Source organism: Pecten maximus, chromosome 19, assembly GCF_902652985.1.
Source record: "Pecten maximus chromosome 19, xPecMax1.1, whole genome shotgun sequence".
In the NCBI taxonomy this organism is placed as follows: domain Eukaryota; kingdom Metazoa; phylum Mollusca; class Bivalvia; order Pectinida; family Pectinidae; genus Pecten; species Pecten maximus.
In genome coordinates this window covers 18028998-18046793 of record NC_047033.1, presented here as the reverse complement: position 1 = coordinate 18046793, position 17796 = coordinate 18028998, and the positions used below count along the sequence as shown (strand labels likewise).

Sequence of the window (17796 nt, the reverse complement as noted above, 5' to 3'; positions counted from 1 at the left end):
TTGCTCGAGGGAAAGTTCTGGGTCAATTTCATGTTTTAAACTTGAATAGTGATGAAGTTTTGACAAATCACAATCCTTCTGTACAGAATGTTGCTCGTACTAAGGTTGGTCAATCTATGCCATGTATGACTGACGTAGAGTCAGACAGTGTTCATTTTTCTATGTTAGACAAACCTTTGAAAATGAAACCTAATGTTGTAGATACAAAATGTTGTCAGAATTTTGAGAATGTTGCCAAATGTTGCCAAAATGTTTCAGATGTTGTTGATTGTTTGAATGATACCTCCAATGACCATTTACTTGATACTAATGTTGTACATACCAAATGTTGTCAGAATTTTGAGAATGTTGCCAAATGTTGCCAAAATGTTCCAGATGTTGTCACTTTCTTGAACAATACTTCCACTGGTCATTTACTTGATACTAATGCTGCTCCAACCAAATGTTTTCAGAATTTGGGTAATGTTGCAACATGTTCAGAAAATATTTTTGATAATTTTGATGTCAAATGTTGTCAGAATGATACCAAAGGATGTGACCACAAGAGACAATGTTGTTCTGTTCATGCATGCCCTGCCTCAGACAGAAATATTCTAAAATGTAACCATATTTGCCACGATAACTCGTCAAGCTCAGATAACTCCAGTATACATCATGATTTTATTTCAAATCAGAGTCACCATGTAAACCATTTGAGTTTTGATTCAAAAGGGAGTAACTCTGTTGATAGTAGGTTTGAATCTTATTTTGACATTTCATCTCGGTTGACGGAGCAGGAAAGGCTAAGGTTGTTAGAACTGTTAACTAAACATAAAGATGTATTTGTTACTAATGAAAGCCCAGCATTAGGATTTACCAATTTAGTCCAACACAAAATTATGTTGAAACCAAACCCAGAGCCTAAAGTTCAGAAACCCTATAGACTATCTCCTGATAAACGCGAGGCACTGCGCCATCAACTGGATGAACTTTTGTCACAAGGAATTATTACACCTGTATCAGAAAAGGCAGATTTGCCTATCACCAGCCCTATTGTATTGGTGTCAAAACGGTGTAAAGATCCGTCAAAGTTGAATGGTACGTCGCGTGAAAAAAGCCTTGCTCAATATCGCTTTTGTTGTGATTTCCGTCACTTGAATTCTCAAATTCAACATTTTCACTATACCATTCCCAACCTACAGGAGCTGACAGAGTCCTTCAGTGACAGGGTACCAAATTTTATTACTTCGATAGACTTGTCGTCTGGGTTTTTCCAGATGGGTATCGAACCTGCATCGCAGCGTTATACCGCGTTTAACTCCTGCTTTGGGACATACCAGTTTCAACGTATGCCGATGGGCTTATCAACTGCTCCTAATACATTCCAGCTTCTGATGGACAAGGTGTTGCACGGGTTGACATTCCGCGCTTGTTTATGTTATTTAGATGACGTGTTGATCTTTTCAGAAACTTTTGAGGAACATTTATCAGACCTGGATGAAGTTTTTACACGTCTGCATGATGCTGGTTTAAAACTTGGGCCTAAAAAGTGTACCTTCGCGCATCAGTCATGCATTTACCTTGGTCATTTGATATCAAAGGAAGGAATTCGTCCTCCGCCAGATCGTATCACTGCCGTCAAGGATTTTCCTAAACCGTCGACGATAAATGAACTCAAACGATTTCTTGGCCTAATGAATTGGTTTAGGAAGTATATTTCGAACTATGCATCTGTTGCAGAGCCTTTACTTCGGCTGATGAAAAAGAATCAAACCTTTTTATGGACAATTGGACAGGATTCTGCTTTCAACCAATTGAAAGACCTTCTGGCCACTTCAGACATACTTGCGTTTCCACGTTACGACTTACCATTTCACCTAGGAGTTGACACTTCCTCCAAAGGTATCGGATATATGCTGTACCAAATTCACCCTGATCCAGATACAAACATTGACAAGAAATGTGCTCTTCCTGGTATTCACAAAGTTGTTCGTTTTGGATCAAAGTCTCTTAATAAGAGCCAGTCATCTTATGGACCAACTAAGCTTGAACTTTTGGGAGTTGTCACTAGTATTATAGACTGTGCTGACTATTTAAGAGGACGCAACTTTATTGTGGAATGCGACCACCAGGCTTTAAAACCGCTGTTTCAGAAGAAGTTCTCTGGGGCATTATATGAACGGTGGATGTCGATACTACAACAGTTTAGTTTTGAAATAAAATACAAACCTGCGGCTGAGATGGTTGTGGAGGATGCTCTAAGCAGGTGTCGGACAAATCCTGATGACCTATTTGCAAGCCCTACTGAGGATGACCCGCATTTCCCCTACAGCAATGACATACCATGTAAGATCACTCTACCTACAGGACAGGACCTTCAGGATCTTCTTAAGCCAGAGGACAGTGATGTCGACATTAAAATGGTACAGAATATTGACATCTTGCGACCGATTCAGCTGCATTGTTATGACGATGGATACGATGCTGACACTGATGATGTTGATATAGAAAAACGTGTACAGCACTGTGCTGGTCGTCATCTTAAAAAGTTGACAACACGCCACATAGAAAGCAAATCTGATATTCAGACAGTTCGCGTCACAACTTCTTATGCAGGTCAATCTCCGGAAAATCTTACTTCAGTGGAAACCAGTGAAACCCAAGATGCCAGCCACTCTCCTGCTTGTAATAGTGACATAGAGACAGTGAATGATGGAGAGTTAATTGGATATACTGATATTGGTCAGTCTGGTGTTGCGTCTTCTACTTCTGTTCCTACTGACTTTATGTTTGTTCCTCCTGTCTGTTTGACGACTCCAGAACCCTTGCCTGCTGATGGATCACAATCATCAAATGTTACTCTTGAAACAACTTGTGACTCAGACATTGATATTTTGGATGATACTCCTGCAGCAGACTCTACTGATAGGGAGACCCACCAAACTATTCCCCAGTTGGATATACTGGAAAAGACTGGTTTTTCAAAAGAGAGTATTTCCTTATTGCAAAAAGGTGATGAAATATTTAAGGATATCTATACATACCTTTCCAACGGTACATTACCTTTATCGCAGAAACGATCCAGAACCATTCTAGTCCAAGCATCGGATTTCATTCTGGTTGATGACCTATTGTTTCACTCTCGTATTGCCAAATCCAAGCGCACAAAACTATTGAGTAAGTATCAGTTAGTGTTACCGCAAGCAATGATACGAACCATATTACAGCTCTACCATGACTCTCCCATGGGCGGACATGGAGGCATAGAACAAACTTTAGATCTCATCCGTGTGCATTATTACTTCACAAAGATGGCCGAAATTGTTGGTGATTATATTCGATCTTGTCATGAATGTCAAACTCGCAAAATGACAAAGATTCCTACGCGTGCCCCTATTACTTACTTTAAGACGCCCTCTGCACCGTTTGAAGTATGGCAAGTTGACTTGTACGGACCTCTCCCTACATCATCAAAGGGTAACTCCTATATGTTTACTGCAGTTGATCTGTTCACCCGATATTTGTTTGTCATTCCAATTCCAAACAAGGATGTCCTATCTGTGAGCCAGTGCCTTTTCCAACTTGTAACTCAGTATGGAGTATGTGACTCTTTAATCAGTGATCAAGGCACAGAATTCATGTCAAAGTGCACAGCTGAAGTTTGTCGACTACTTGACATTTCCCAGCAGTTTACACCATCTTTTGTTCATCATTGCTTGGGATCTTGTGAACGCCTACATCGTACTCTAGCAGAGCGAATGACACCTTTTATCACTCAAGGGAAAAGTTGGGAGGATATATTACCTGCTATCGTGTTTGCCATGAACAATTCTGTTAACAGTAGTTCTAAATACTCGCCATTTGAGTTAATGTATGGACAGAGACCTAAGTTTCCTCTCTCTAATATTGCAGATACAGACTTCTCAGGACTTCCTAAGGATTGTCACTCTTACCTACAGCATCACATTCAACGCTTACAGACTGTTCGTACAGAAATGCATGATGCTGTTCAAAAGTCGCGTATAAATATGCAAGAACGAGTGAATAGGAAAGCTAACCCATTAGACCTTGTCACTGGTGATTATGTATACATGTCCAGTCAACCAACAGGAAAGGGTAAAAAACTCCAGCCTAAATATACGGGACCCTACATCGTCAATAAAGTGCTCAGTCCACACATGATTGCATTGTAAGTCAAGGAATCTGGAAAGCTTCTTGCTAAGCCTGTCCACATCGATCGCCTTAAAATGGCGTATGTACGTGCTCCTAACCCCTCAAACTTCTTCATTGACAAAGTGACTACTGGTATGTCAAAGATTGCTGGTTCTAGTGACAATGATGCTCAGAATAGTGCATTTGATCAGACAACTGAATTGGACATTGCTAGTTCTGATGTGTTTGATAAATCCACAGAGATAGATTCTCCTGTCGCTCATGTTGATATTGAGTCCAGTACAGACATTTCACAACCAGAACGGATACCAACTTTAACTGTGTCTACACGTCCAGTGCGACATGCCAATAAACCCATACGTTTTCGTGATCACGTTAATCCAGACACGCTCTTTACGTCCGGTTCAGCAAGTGAAAGCAATATTCATAAAATTAAACGTGTATTAGCTCAGAAGAATAATGGAGGTGATACCTTGTATCTTGTACATATCGTAGGGGAACCTGCTCAGAACGCTTTGTGGCTTTCTTCCAATTGTCTAGATACCAAAGCCAAGAAACATGTTCAACAAAAGCCACCTCCTCTAATCATATAGGTACTATATCTTGTAATTCATTGCCATTACAGTTATTGACAGTACCATGAATGCTTATGAACATTATAAGTGATTACTCTAGTGTTGTGTTCTATCATGAATATAAACTTTATTGATCTTAATGATGCCACCAATATACTTACTGTACCTTACAGTGTAGTATGGGTTTATTAATTAACTAATGATACTTCAATTTATTGATCCTTCACATTTTTTTGTCAGTAATAATGAATACTTTACCCAGAAATGTAAGTGTTCATTGGTTGTTTATTGGTTATTTTATATACCATATTTGTACCATAATTTTTGATTGACTTGTTCTAGGGTTATTGCTGTTTCAAAGTGTTTATAGTTAGTTGTGTTTGTTACAAGTGGATGCCTTTTTAATGTTCAGATTTTGGAACCATTGCTTTTGCTCATATGATCATGATCAACATGTATTATTTGCATACCTCAGGGTTTTTAAAATGGTGCACATATATACAACCTTTAGCTACCACTCATAAAATCATGTAAAATTTTCTTGACAATTGTAGTGTAACCATACTGTTACGTATATACTCAAACTATCCCTTGTGTATCTCCAGTTTATATCAGATCACATTTATTATTTGAGAGTTGGGTTCTCCGAGTATTCTGGTTCACTTTATGTACGACTATTGTCATATTTTCATGATTATTGTTAAGAGTACCATTTGTCAATGGGATTGTAGCAATATAAATGGGTTGTCTTAATACATGGTAAAACAGATGCCAGCCATATATAGCCCTACAGTATTGATATTACACCTTAATTTGTAGCTCTTGTTTCTGTATTTTTTCCTTATCATGGAATTTGTATGTTTTGTCTTTAACATGTTTTGATACCTTACCACATCATTTCTCCACACACCCACCTTAAAATTGATCATGGCTTCCAATTTTAAAAAGCCGAGGGGGGATGTTATATGTATGCAATGTGTTGGGTGATGTTGAGATAATACTGTGATAAGGGAGGTAAGCCAATCGGCAATTCCGGATAATGTTGCATCCGCATCAGCATCCTTTGTTTATTATTATGTAATGATCCGGGTCACGGATATGCTTGATGAAGAAAAATAAACGACATGGCATCCTACAACACTTGTTCTACTGTGTATAACTATAACACACCCCCAAATTATACGACACTACAGTAAATTACTTAGATTTTGCGATTACTTTATTTCGTGAACCTACCTCCTCAGACATATTTGTGAAGACTTCAAATCCTTCCTGTGTAGAAATATAGAGTGTTTTCCCATATTCACTGCCATATCCAGGTGAGCGATACAGGCCCTCTGGGCCTCTTGTGCAAATTGGTATATGGTCTTCTGACTTTATAAAGAGGCACTGGGGGTTGGTGTTTAAACATTTCTGCTATCTACTGTAACAAATGTCATATTCAGATTCGTTTTTACGAGTAACCGAGAGCTAATGCTGTCACCCCGTCATCGGCAACGGCGTCGGCGTGACAGCTTCGGCGTCCCACCCCAAAACTTTAAAGTTTTTGTGGTAAGTTTTTGGAAAGCTTGTAAGTCCAAAAGTATACACCTCATGCCCTTCTAATTTAGTGTATACATTTATTAGAGGTCTAGGAGTGATGTTATGGCAAAATCATGCAGAAAAAAATTGTGATTTTTTCGCATTTTACCATTTTGTGGACTTAACTTTTTTGGCACCAAAACTCACTTTAAAGTTTTTGGGGTAAGTCCAAAAGTATACACCTATGACCCTTCTTATTTGGTTTATACATTCATTAGAGATCAAGGAATGATGCTGTGGCAAAAATTCCTGCAGAAAAAAATTTGTTTTGGCATTTTACCATTTAGTGGACTTACTTTTTTTGACACAAAAACCCACTTTAAAGATGTCCACACCCTTCTTATTTGGTTTATACATCCATTAGAGGTCTAGGAGCGATATTATGTGACATACAATTTCAAAATGACATGCTTAATGATACATACATAAAAAATGAATGCATAGTGTGATTGCTGCCGCCGGTGAGCTTTCGCAATCATTGATTGCACTTGTTTCCTGTTCACATAACCTCCAATCCTAAAACCGATCACCATTAATAAATTGGAAATAAGAGCAATGAAAATGGTCGCGGAACTATACCCAACAGGAGGATCCAGGTTTGTCAAACAGGGATCACCCATGTAGGTGATTTAATCCAAATGGTACCATATAAGATGTGTTTTCTCCAGCACCCAGCATGAATAGGATTTATTTGTTTCTGGAGTTCTCACATCAGATATATATTTATTGGAATAGCCCCCAAAATGTCTGTAAATTCATACATGATTACCATGAAACAATTAGTATTTTAAACTTCATACCATGTGGTATCCTCCTGAGACCTAGAGGACAAACTTTTTCCTTAACTACACTGAATGGAGGTTGGTTCTTCCCCACTTTTATTTAGTATTTTAAACTGTTTTCAGAGTCAGCATGTTTTCGATGTTGTATAAAACCAAATGACACCAGTGCTGTCTGTGAGGTGGAGCCAGACATGGATAAACTTCCTAATGGCCGTCCCTGTTACCGTGGATACTGTGTTAATGTAAGCTCCAGAACCTGTCTGTCTTTTGTCTGTTTTGTACCCTAAATGAACATTTGTCTCACTTGTTAAGCACTACCTTTTAATTGTAAGCTGTGCCCACAAATCCAAAGCCATGTCTACAAGTATAATGGCCTGCCTGTAGAAACCTAATTGATGGCATACTGAAACCTAAATGAACATAGCTGAATTTGGAAATATCAACTCATAAGAATTTCTCAAAATTTTGAGGAAAAAAAAATACATGGCAGCAATACAATTATGTAAATAAATCATGTGATCCTGATATTATTCATAGGAACGCTGTTAAATATATAAATCATGTGACCTTTGTTTTTACAGGGACACTGTGAAAAACAGATTGCTGATGTCATACAGCGCTTGTTCAGTCTCATAGACAATATTACTGCTGATGAACTAGGTATGTAAATACTTATAGAGAAACAATCTAATATATTTAAAACAATAAATGTTGTTATAGAGAAACAATCTAATATATTTAAAACAATAAATGTTGTTGGGTTGTTAAAAGAGATCTTCTGTACTTGTATTGAAGAAAAGACTTGTGATATCGGACAATTCTGTCATTATGTATAGTAACATTATGGGGATGTTATTGGATACTTTTGCCTTTATCTTACGTAACATTATGGGGATGTTATTGGATGCTTTTGCCTTTATCTGTAGAAGCATTATGGGGGTGTTATTGGATGCTTTTGCCTTTATCTGTAGAAACATTATGGGGGTGTTATTGGATGCTTTTGCCCTTATCTGTAGAAGCATTATGGGGGTGTTATTGGATGCTTTTGCCTTTATCTGTAGAAACATTATGGGGGTGTTATTGGATGCTTTTGCCCTTATCTGTAGAAGCATTATGGGGGTGTTATTGGATGCTTTTGCCTTTATCTGTAGAAACATTATGGGGGTGTTATTGGATGCTTTTGCCCTTATCTGTAGAAGCATTATGGGGGTGTTATTTGGATACTTTTGCCTTTATCTGTAAAACATTATGGGGGTGTTATTGGATGCTTTTGCCTTTATCTTTTAGTAACATTATGGGGGTGTTATTAAATGCTTTTTAGCAACATTTTAGGAAAATTATCTGCTTCAATTGCCTTTATTTCTAATAACATTGTGAGGATATTATTGTCAATAGATACTTTGCTTTCATGCATTGTAGAATTTTGAGAATGTCAAATTTTATCAGATACTGTGTCCTTTATGAGTAGTAAGGTGGGGATGTTATTGGCTGTTTTTGCCTTTATGCATACTAATATTGAGTGAGTTCAATCAGAAACTATAGTAACCATGATCTATTTAGAGTAGGAGGGAACTCACTTTGGTTGCATGTAATGCACATGAAGTTATAATGCACATGTCTAGTCTACTCTGGTTCAACCACCGACTTTACTTTGGGCCGATCACAGCAACTAGACTTCATCTGCACATGTACCAACATTTAAAAGCATGGTGATGATTGGTTGTTGTTGATCAGCATATATTTACCATTGTATGGCACTGCCACTATATAACCCTACCAATTCAGTTGCGAGTTCACCAGCTTATGAACTGCCAACTGAAATTTGAATTTGAAAATTTCAAAAAAAAATCGCACGACAAATAAAAAATCGCAGATGGTAAATATAAGCATTGAACGGCTTTCAGTTGGCATTCATAGTCAATATGAATGCCAACTGAAAGCCGTTCAATGCTTAAATGTAATCACATTTGATGGAACAGCCTGATTAAGTTAATAGTTGATGATTTAAACTCTCTCATTTTGTGGATGTTGTATGTTACAGTGGCCTTTATGCGTAGTAACATTGTGGGGACAATCATTGTCTTCTCTCTTATGCTGTGGATACCTGCCAGCTGTACCTTTAGCTACTTTGTAAGTGTTTTTCAAACTCCATATCATGTGATTGATATTCAACATTTTAAGTTAAAGAAACCTGTTGTCTTACTTTGGCTGGATTCTCCATTTTAAGACATGACATTGAATATAATTTTGAATTAAATTTGTCTTACTTTGGCTGGATTATCCATTTTAAGACATGACATTGAATATAATTTTGAATTAAATTTGTCTTACTTTAGCTGGATTCTCCATTTTAAGACATTACATTGAATATAATTTTGAATTAAATTTTGATTAACAAAATAATTAACTCCTTTAAAACATTAACATAGCTATTGAGAGCTGTTTGGTCATTTTTGTCAAATTACGAGTTCGTGATGCAAGCTGAGAAGGGAGATTACTCCCATATCCTACATAAGATTTTGTCGGGAAAAACAGACATTCCTCCTACTTAATTAATGTAATAATGTGCTTACTGTTTTGTTTGCTTTAATTTTTTTCGAAAACTTTGTTAATTTTCTGTTGTTACTTTAATATCAATCTTTACAGGATAAAAAGAAGGAAAGACGTTACTACAAAGAAGCCCAGGGATATACAAATCAGGGTTATTTTGACCGAAGTAAATCAGTAAGTAGATAGAAGCCCAGGGCCAGGGTTATTTAGACTGAAGTAGATCAGTAAGTAGAAAGATGCCCAAGGATATACAGATCAGGGTTATTTAGACAGAAGTAGATCAGTAAGTAGAAAGAAGCCCAGGGATATACAGATCAGGGTTATTTTGACAGAAGTAGATCAGTAAGTACATGTAGATAGAAGCTCAGGGCCAGGGTTATTTAGACTGAAGTAGATCAGTAAGTAGAAAGATGCCCAGGGATATACAGATCAGGGTTATTTTGACAGAAGTAGATCAGGACACTGTCAGATCATTTTTTAACTTGCTCAAAAATGTCTGCCATTGTGCTGCCCAGACGAGCAATGGGACTACACTGGTAGAACAACAGCTATACTCCAGTACAGCTTTGTTAATGTAGGTAAAGCTTTGGTAGTGCCTTGTTATGGATCGGCTCTCCCGGTGACCTGAACGTATACTGTACTGGTACAGATGTGATTCTGTAGTCCTGTCGACGTATTAACAATGTACATTGTCATTGTGTAGAGTGGGCACAGACTAACAGTCTGTGATTAAAGGATCATTGACCTGTGTCTTCATGATCATCAAATAGCCATCCTCAAGAAGGGCTCATATTTAAAGGGATTGGTCGTTTTGGCGACACTTTTGTAATAATATTGGTAGTGTGTCTGCAATACAATGGTAGTTCAGTGGTATCACTCCACTATAGCGCTGGTCAATGGTGGTTACTCAGTAGAACAACAGGCTCAAAGTGGTGCATATTTTAGTGGCCATGGCGCCTTAGATCCAGTTATTGACCTACGGTATAAGGCGCCTGCATAGCCACTAAAAATTGTATTGTATAAATTTGCGATTTGGTTAATCTTTCAAAGGTTGTTGTCAATGCTAAAATGACGTTTTTAGTTCACCTGCCTGAAGGGCAAGTGAGCTTATGCCGTGGTGCAGCGTCCGTCGTTCCGTCCGGCCGTCCGGCGTCAACTTTTTCATTCAAACAACTTCTTCTAAATAACCAAAAGGCCCACCAGGGACTTGATATTGAGCATGTAGCATGCTGGGGTGAAGGGCTACAAAGTTTGTTCAAATAAATGACCTTGGCCTTCATTCAAGGTCACATGGGTCAAATAGGCTATAATCTTCAAACGACTTCTTTTCAATAACCAAGAGGCCCAGGGACTTGATATTGGGCCTATAGCATGCTGGGGTGAAGGGCTACAAATTTTGTTCAAATAAATGACCTTGACCTTCATTCAAGGTCAGATGGGTCAAATAGGCTATAATCTTCAAACGACTTCTTCTCAATAACCAAGAGTCCCAGGGACTTGATATTGCGCCTGTAGCATGCTGGGGTGAAGGGCTACAAAGTTTGTTCAAATAAATGACCTTGACGTTCATTCAAGGTCACATGGGTGAAATCGGCTTAAATCTGTAAGCAATAATTTTGCGATAGCCAAGAGCCTGCAAGACCTGATATTAGGCCAATAGAATGCTGGAATGAAGGACTAGAACATTTTTAATATGAATAAAACTAGCTTACAATGATATTTGAATAAAGAGGTAATCAACATAGTATCTTTAGAAATGACCTCAATCAACTTCAAAGTTGCTGTAGAGCCAGATGAGCGATACAGGCCCATTGGGCCTCTTGTTTAAAATGTAGGACAACTTGGCCAAGAGCCTAAGTTTTCCAATTGGCGCCTAGATTTTATGACTTGGTAGTCAAACAGGCCACCTGGTGAAAATATCCAGTTTGAGCCCTGAACAATGATGATGCCTCTCTATCACTAAAGGTGATAGAAAAGTGGTATTCAGTAGCAAATTGTCTCTTTTATGTCGTAGGATAGTATTACTCTGCTATAGCGCTGGTCAAGTATCACTCTGCTAAAGTGCTGGTCAAGTATCACTCTGCTAAAGTGCTGGTCAAGTATCACTCTGCTATAGCTCTGGTCAAGTATCACTCTGCTATAGCGCTGGTCAAGTATCACTCTGCTAAAGTGCTGGTCAAGTATCACTCTGCTATAGCTCTGGTCAAGTATCACTCTGCTATAGCGCTGGTCAAGTATCACTCTGCTAAAGTGCTGGTCAAGTATCACTCTGCTAAAGTGCTGGTCAAGTATCACTCTGCTATAGCTCTGGTCAAGTATTACTCTGCTATAGCTCTGGTCAAGTATCACTGCTATAGCACTGGTCAAGTATTACTCTGCTATAGTGCTGGTCAAGTATCACTGCTATAGCGCTGGTCAAGTATCACTGCTATAGCACTGGTCAAGTATTACTCTGCTATAGTGCTGGTCATGTATCACTGCTATAGCGCTGGTCAAGTATTACTCTGCTATAGCTCTGGTCAAGTATCACTGCTATAGCGCTGGTCAAGTATCACTCTGCTATAGCGCTGGTCAATGGTGGTTATTCAGTAGAACAATGACAATGCTTCTCTAACACTAAAGGTGATAGAAAAGTGGTATTCAGCAGCAAATTATCTCTTGTATATCAGTTGGATGATATTGAATCTACAGTATCACAATAGGAACTCTATGGCCAATTGTAATATTTCAACTGCTTTTTCAACTCATTTTCTCGCTGTTGTTAATTACCTGCTCTGGTACAGTCCTGTTGAGGTCCATTGTTAGTGTGTGACTGGCTCTTTAGGGAGTTCAGTCTGAAGAGGTGGAAATACCCAGGGGTAGTTGAGTGGCAGTGTGGATAACAAAAATAGCATTCCCGAGGTGACCAACCACATTTTGATTTACTAGGTATAAATACCTGCCTAACTAAATGAGTACCTCCACATCAAGTACCTTCTGTATGCTCCCATCTGGGCCAACAGTAGTGATTCATGTATCATGTGTTGATAAATTGTTTTGCTTTTTGTAATTTTTTTACCTTTTAAAACATATTGGATAAAGATAATCACCTTCAACCAGTTTAAATGTTTCAGTAAAAAAAAGTTTTTTTTCTTTCCTGAGCACTGTTTTATTTATTATTTCAGCTACATACATTAATTGAAGAAGACAAAAATAGAGTGTGGCATTATGGGAGTTTCAAGTTGCGACACGCCGGCAGTGTGGTGCGTAAACAGAATCTTGTGACCGGGTATGCTGACTTGGAGCGAGAGTCAAAAGTTTAGTTATCCTTGATCAGGAAAAAATCATTTAACAGTTGGAAATTAATAGTCACAGCTTGATCCAGAAAAGGTTATGAAGACATATTGGCATTTAGTGAATGCTTATCCATGCCGTGGAAACATTCCTGGTATAGTTTCCTTAAGTTATAACAGTATGTTGTCACTGGTACTAGACCTCAAGGCTCATAGACATATGACCCAACAACCTTGGACATATTCAACTTTGACTCTAGTGTAATGACCTTGACATTGACCTTGGAATTACAACCTTAATATTTAATGTAATGATAACCACTTTATTGATTGCCCAATTTTTTTTTACAAATCAAAAGATATTTTCTTTTTTTTGTATGACTCGAGGGTCATTGAATTATCAAAAATCCATCTACATGTAAATGAAAATGTTCTGAAGTTCTAAATTTTTCAGATTTTGAAATGCTTCGCTCCAAATTTACTTTATATTCACAAATCTATTAAACAAATTCAAGGCTGAAGTTTAAATATGTCATATGATAATAGTAAATATTTATTTTTTAAATGGCCAGGTATGTTACAGGGTTAATGACCAAAGTCCTAATTGACTGTAATGTTTGTATGACATGACCTTGTGACCTCAGCCTGATCCTCGTCAATGTTTTTCTTGTTATTAACACATATTTAGATATCTAACATCAACATTTTGTCAGGATTTATATTTCAAACATTATTTATTGTCACATGGGGCCAATGGCCAAGAAGTTAAGGTGTCCCGACACTTTATCACTAGCTCTCCAGTGGGGCAGTTGCCTGTTACTGACCGTAGGTCAGTGGTTTTTCTCTGGTACTCTGGCTATCCTCCACCTCCAACTTGGCACATCCTGAAATGACCCTGGCTGTTAATAGGAAGTTAAAACATAAACAAAAACATGTATTGTCACAAATTTGCATTAAAACCTGTTATCACTGTAACAAAGTGATACAGCCATTGAAATCACTAGGATTCAGGGCTTTGTTACGATAACAGTAACACAATAACCAATAATATGTTTTATCAGTAATGTAGTAGGAAAGCTTTGTGGCTTGTATTCCAGTGTTAAACATGTATTAGTATTGTGAGACAGTTACAACATTAGAATGTTTGTTCGGTATGGATGGCATGCATGGAATTTCTCCATTCCATCCTGTCTTCCTATGGATTCTAGGCATGGGAATAATGACAGATGAATTGTCTGATTGTAGTTACAAGGATTATAGGTGTACCGTATTGGGCCATATAAGCAAACTTGTCCCTCAAAGTGCACCCCTCATTTTTTTAGGAAAAAATAATTTAGTCTATAAAAAAGTTTATTAACTTCATTCTTATATTTAATACATTTTGATATTTCTTTATTAACGCACGTTCCAGAGAAAAATTCAAATGATCTTTTTTCCAATTCTGATTTGACATTAACATTTTTCTGGCTTTATTATTCTCACCTTTTTGTGTTGTTCCTGTTAAACACAAACCATGTGTTTAAAAGGTTGAATATGGTTTTCGTAAATGATTTTGACAGTTATTTGATATGATGAAGATCAACAAAGTCATGGATGTTACATGTAGATGAATGTTATAGTCAATTTAGATTTCTTCAGGAATACATATCACTTAATATACTGACTATCTTCAGAGTAACAAGATAACCGACGGTTAATGTGAGATAGAGAAAATTCCATTGTACTTCATTTGGATTTTATTTTCACTATTTTCACTATTTCAATCATATTTGAACTTTTGTATTGAATATTAAATAATATTGTAAAATGTAATTTAGTTATGTTTTGATCAATCTATTTATGCATCAAAATTTAAAAGATTGTATTTCAATTGAATTTCATTTTCACTATTATATTTCATTAAATCTGAAATAAATTTTTGAATTATTTCAGTTAATTTTGCATAATTTAATCAGTTGATGTTTTATCAAAATAATTTATATATGAATATAAGTTTAATAGATTATTAATAATATTTCAAATGAACTTTTTGATTTATTACAAATTCACCTAGTAGTTTATTTAAATAATGACTGAAAGTCACATCCAATCTGTGCTATGTTAATGTTGATGCATAATCTGCCAAACTCTTCTGGTATTGTTTTTGTTTATTTTTTAGAATTTATGAAATATTATATTCTCACACCATCATGCTTTTGATGTGTAAATATATATATTAACTGTTGATGTTGTGTGACTGTGAAAACTTGTTAAACATTGGTACCACTGCTGTAATATTGAAATGTTGATATACATATATTTTTTATAAGAACCAGTTCAGCATTAACAAAAAATTGGTATAAATTGTTTTAGCGATATTTACTACTCCTTACCAAATTATTGATTTGTTGGTTAGTGCGCAAAATCTACTTTTCTGAAATTTACCCAGTGGAAACTGGGAAACTTGCTAATTTCGAAAAATTAAAAGAGGGTAAAGTTTACTTTCATTAATATTTTGACTTGATTGACTTAACTTTTGCTAAAGTATACGGATAGCTTTTTTCATTTTCACGATAAGAAGAGGATGACGACTATTTAGTTTTTGCCAATTTTGACCAATAAGAAAAGAGGAAATTTAACATTCACTAACTGTAACATTTTTGACTAATCAGAGGAGGGCAAACTTAACTTTTACTACTATTTAACTTTTACTGCTATTAAGTTTTTGTATTTTCACCGATAGGAATAGGGCAAACCCAAGAAGACGAGTAAAATTTAGCAATGTAGTGAAATTTTCACTACTTTCTACAATTTACAGTAAACACCACACTTACAGCCTGGATGGATTGTAAACAGATCTAAAAGGTTTTATTTGTTATCTGAGTGGGAATGTTTCCAGGTACACATAGTGTATAATATAGTAATAATTAATGGAAGTGCTGTGACAACAATGTAGCTGAAATCCTCTTGTTTTTACGACATCAGAACTACTCGTCCCCTGTACTTAGTACATTCTTGATGTGTATATTTGTACGATATGTCAGTGAGAGCGTTATTAAGTATGTTGAGATATTTACTTGTTTAATTTAACAATGTGTGTACAAACAGGGGCCCTTTATTAAGATATATGCAGTTCTTATAATAGATAAATTTATTGTTCTGTTATTAATATAAAACTCTGTCACATAACAATATTTTGTTAAATGTTTTTCATAGTTTATTTACAGTGAGCACCTTCGTCTTGCTAAATATTCAGATTTGAAATCAAATGTTGTGTCTCACTTAACGTCCATTTCAAGTCTATGCTGTCTTGCCTGTGATTTTGGGTGTCATTTGCCTACCAAATGGCTTTACTTCCAGGATTGCTTGGATTTGTGCATTTAAAAGTTTACTTCTATGTCTATATGAAACTACATACCTGCTAACCATTCTTATTTTGGAGGGACGCTGCCTGTACTACTAGTAGTTTTTACATTAAATTATCAGTAAATATTTTTATCATCCATTTTTTAAGTCCTCGAGAATAAATTATCTTGCTGTATGGTATTGATTTTTCAAAATCTGTTTAAATATTTAGGTATATTTGTCTATATGGATAAAAGCCAGCATGTGCTTTAAGTCCAATTTTAAAACATTGGCAAGTATGACACTCCCATTAAGGATTGTATGAATAATATACATTTTCAAGGGGATAACACTGCTTTGCTGTGATTAATTCATTCTCTACCTTCTGCCTTGTTGAAATTTCATTTCTCATGTCTTTGAAATTTTATACCCCAGAAGGTTTTGTGGGGAATTGAAAAGAGGGCGACACAGATTAAATTGTATCACTGCTTGATGCCCTGATTCTGACAAGAATGCTAACTAATCACTGACCCACTTATTCAAAAGGTGATTAAGCTGATCACAGTTGAACAAATTTTTTTAAATCCTGACAAAATCATTTCCGGGGGTAAAATTGACTTGACAAAATTTTATGAAGCTATAACACTCTCTTCCTACCAGCCTATTGTCATGAATACAAACAGGTTTGGAAGTAAAGGAGAAGTGAAATTTTCACTAATTAAGTGAATTAAGGTAATCACATTTTGAAAAACTCAACCAAAGTCATACTTCTAACACATCTATTTTAGGAAAATGCCCCTAAGATAAATAGTGGAACTATGCTCATGGATTAATATACTTGTACTAGTGACAGCTAAGATGTTTGCTGTTCAGTGCTAGAGTTTTCTTGTACTAGACACAGCTAAGATGTGTGCTGTTCAGTTGTTTTTTTATCTTGTCTATCTGGCACTTATATGCAATAGTTGGCTCAAAGTGACATCACAAGTAAACTGATGTCACATCCGATCGTCCAATCTAATTAAAACATGTCCCTAATTACATTACGTCTATAGTGTTGTGTAATGCCTGGGACATCTGATTTTAATTAGATTGTTGATTGCCTTGCTCTTATATTACCCACAAGGGAGGTAATTCATTCAAATTGATGAATTCTGAAATTATAATACTGGGTACAGTACTTGATATATACTTTAAGTAATTTTGATAAAATTATATACAAGAAAAAAAGACAAGAATTTATTTGTGTTAGAAATTGATCTATCCAAGACTCAGATTGCCATTCTGTAACATGCTCACATAGTATTTTGTAACAGAATATCAGACTTTGACAGAGATAAATTGAAATGCAGGTAGAAGATTGCATTATTCAGTAAACATATCAGTGATTTAAGTTGCGCCTTAAATATATCATGAATATAAGATCTCACTAATTGTTGTTATCATTGGGTATTACGGGAGACATCTCTTTTTAATTTTAATGCATTGTTCATTAACTTGTTGGATGCTATCTCCGTGATAATGTAAATTATTTTTGTTTTATCATGCTGTTCCAAATCCAAT

At 36.2% G+C, this 17796-nt stretch overlaps 1 protein-coding gene across 1 annotated transcript in view; it reads left to right on the top strand.

Moving 5' to 3' along the window:
* The window catches only part of LOC117317391 (ADAM 17-like protease), a 34424-nt gene extending 16963 nt beyond the window's left edge, over nucleotides 1-17461 (top strand). Inside the window, exons 19-23 of the mRNA XM_033872202.1 lie at nucleotides 7214-7332; nucleotides 7672-7750; nucleotides 9132-9220; nucleotides 9737-9814; nucleotides 12805-17461. Of these exons, the coding sequence (XP_033728093.1) occupies nucleotides 7214-7332; nucleotides 7672-7750; nucleotides 9132-9220; nucleotides 9737-9814; nucleotides 12805-12942 (503 nt within the window). The 3' untranslated portion in view covers nucleotides 12943-17461. The remainder of the gene's footprint in view (nucleotides 1-7213; nucleotides 7333-7671; nucleotides 7751-9131; nucleotides 9221-9736; nucleotides 9815-12804) is intronic.
* Nucleotides 17462-17796: the final 335 nt, after the last annotated feature.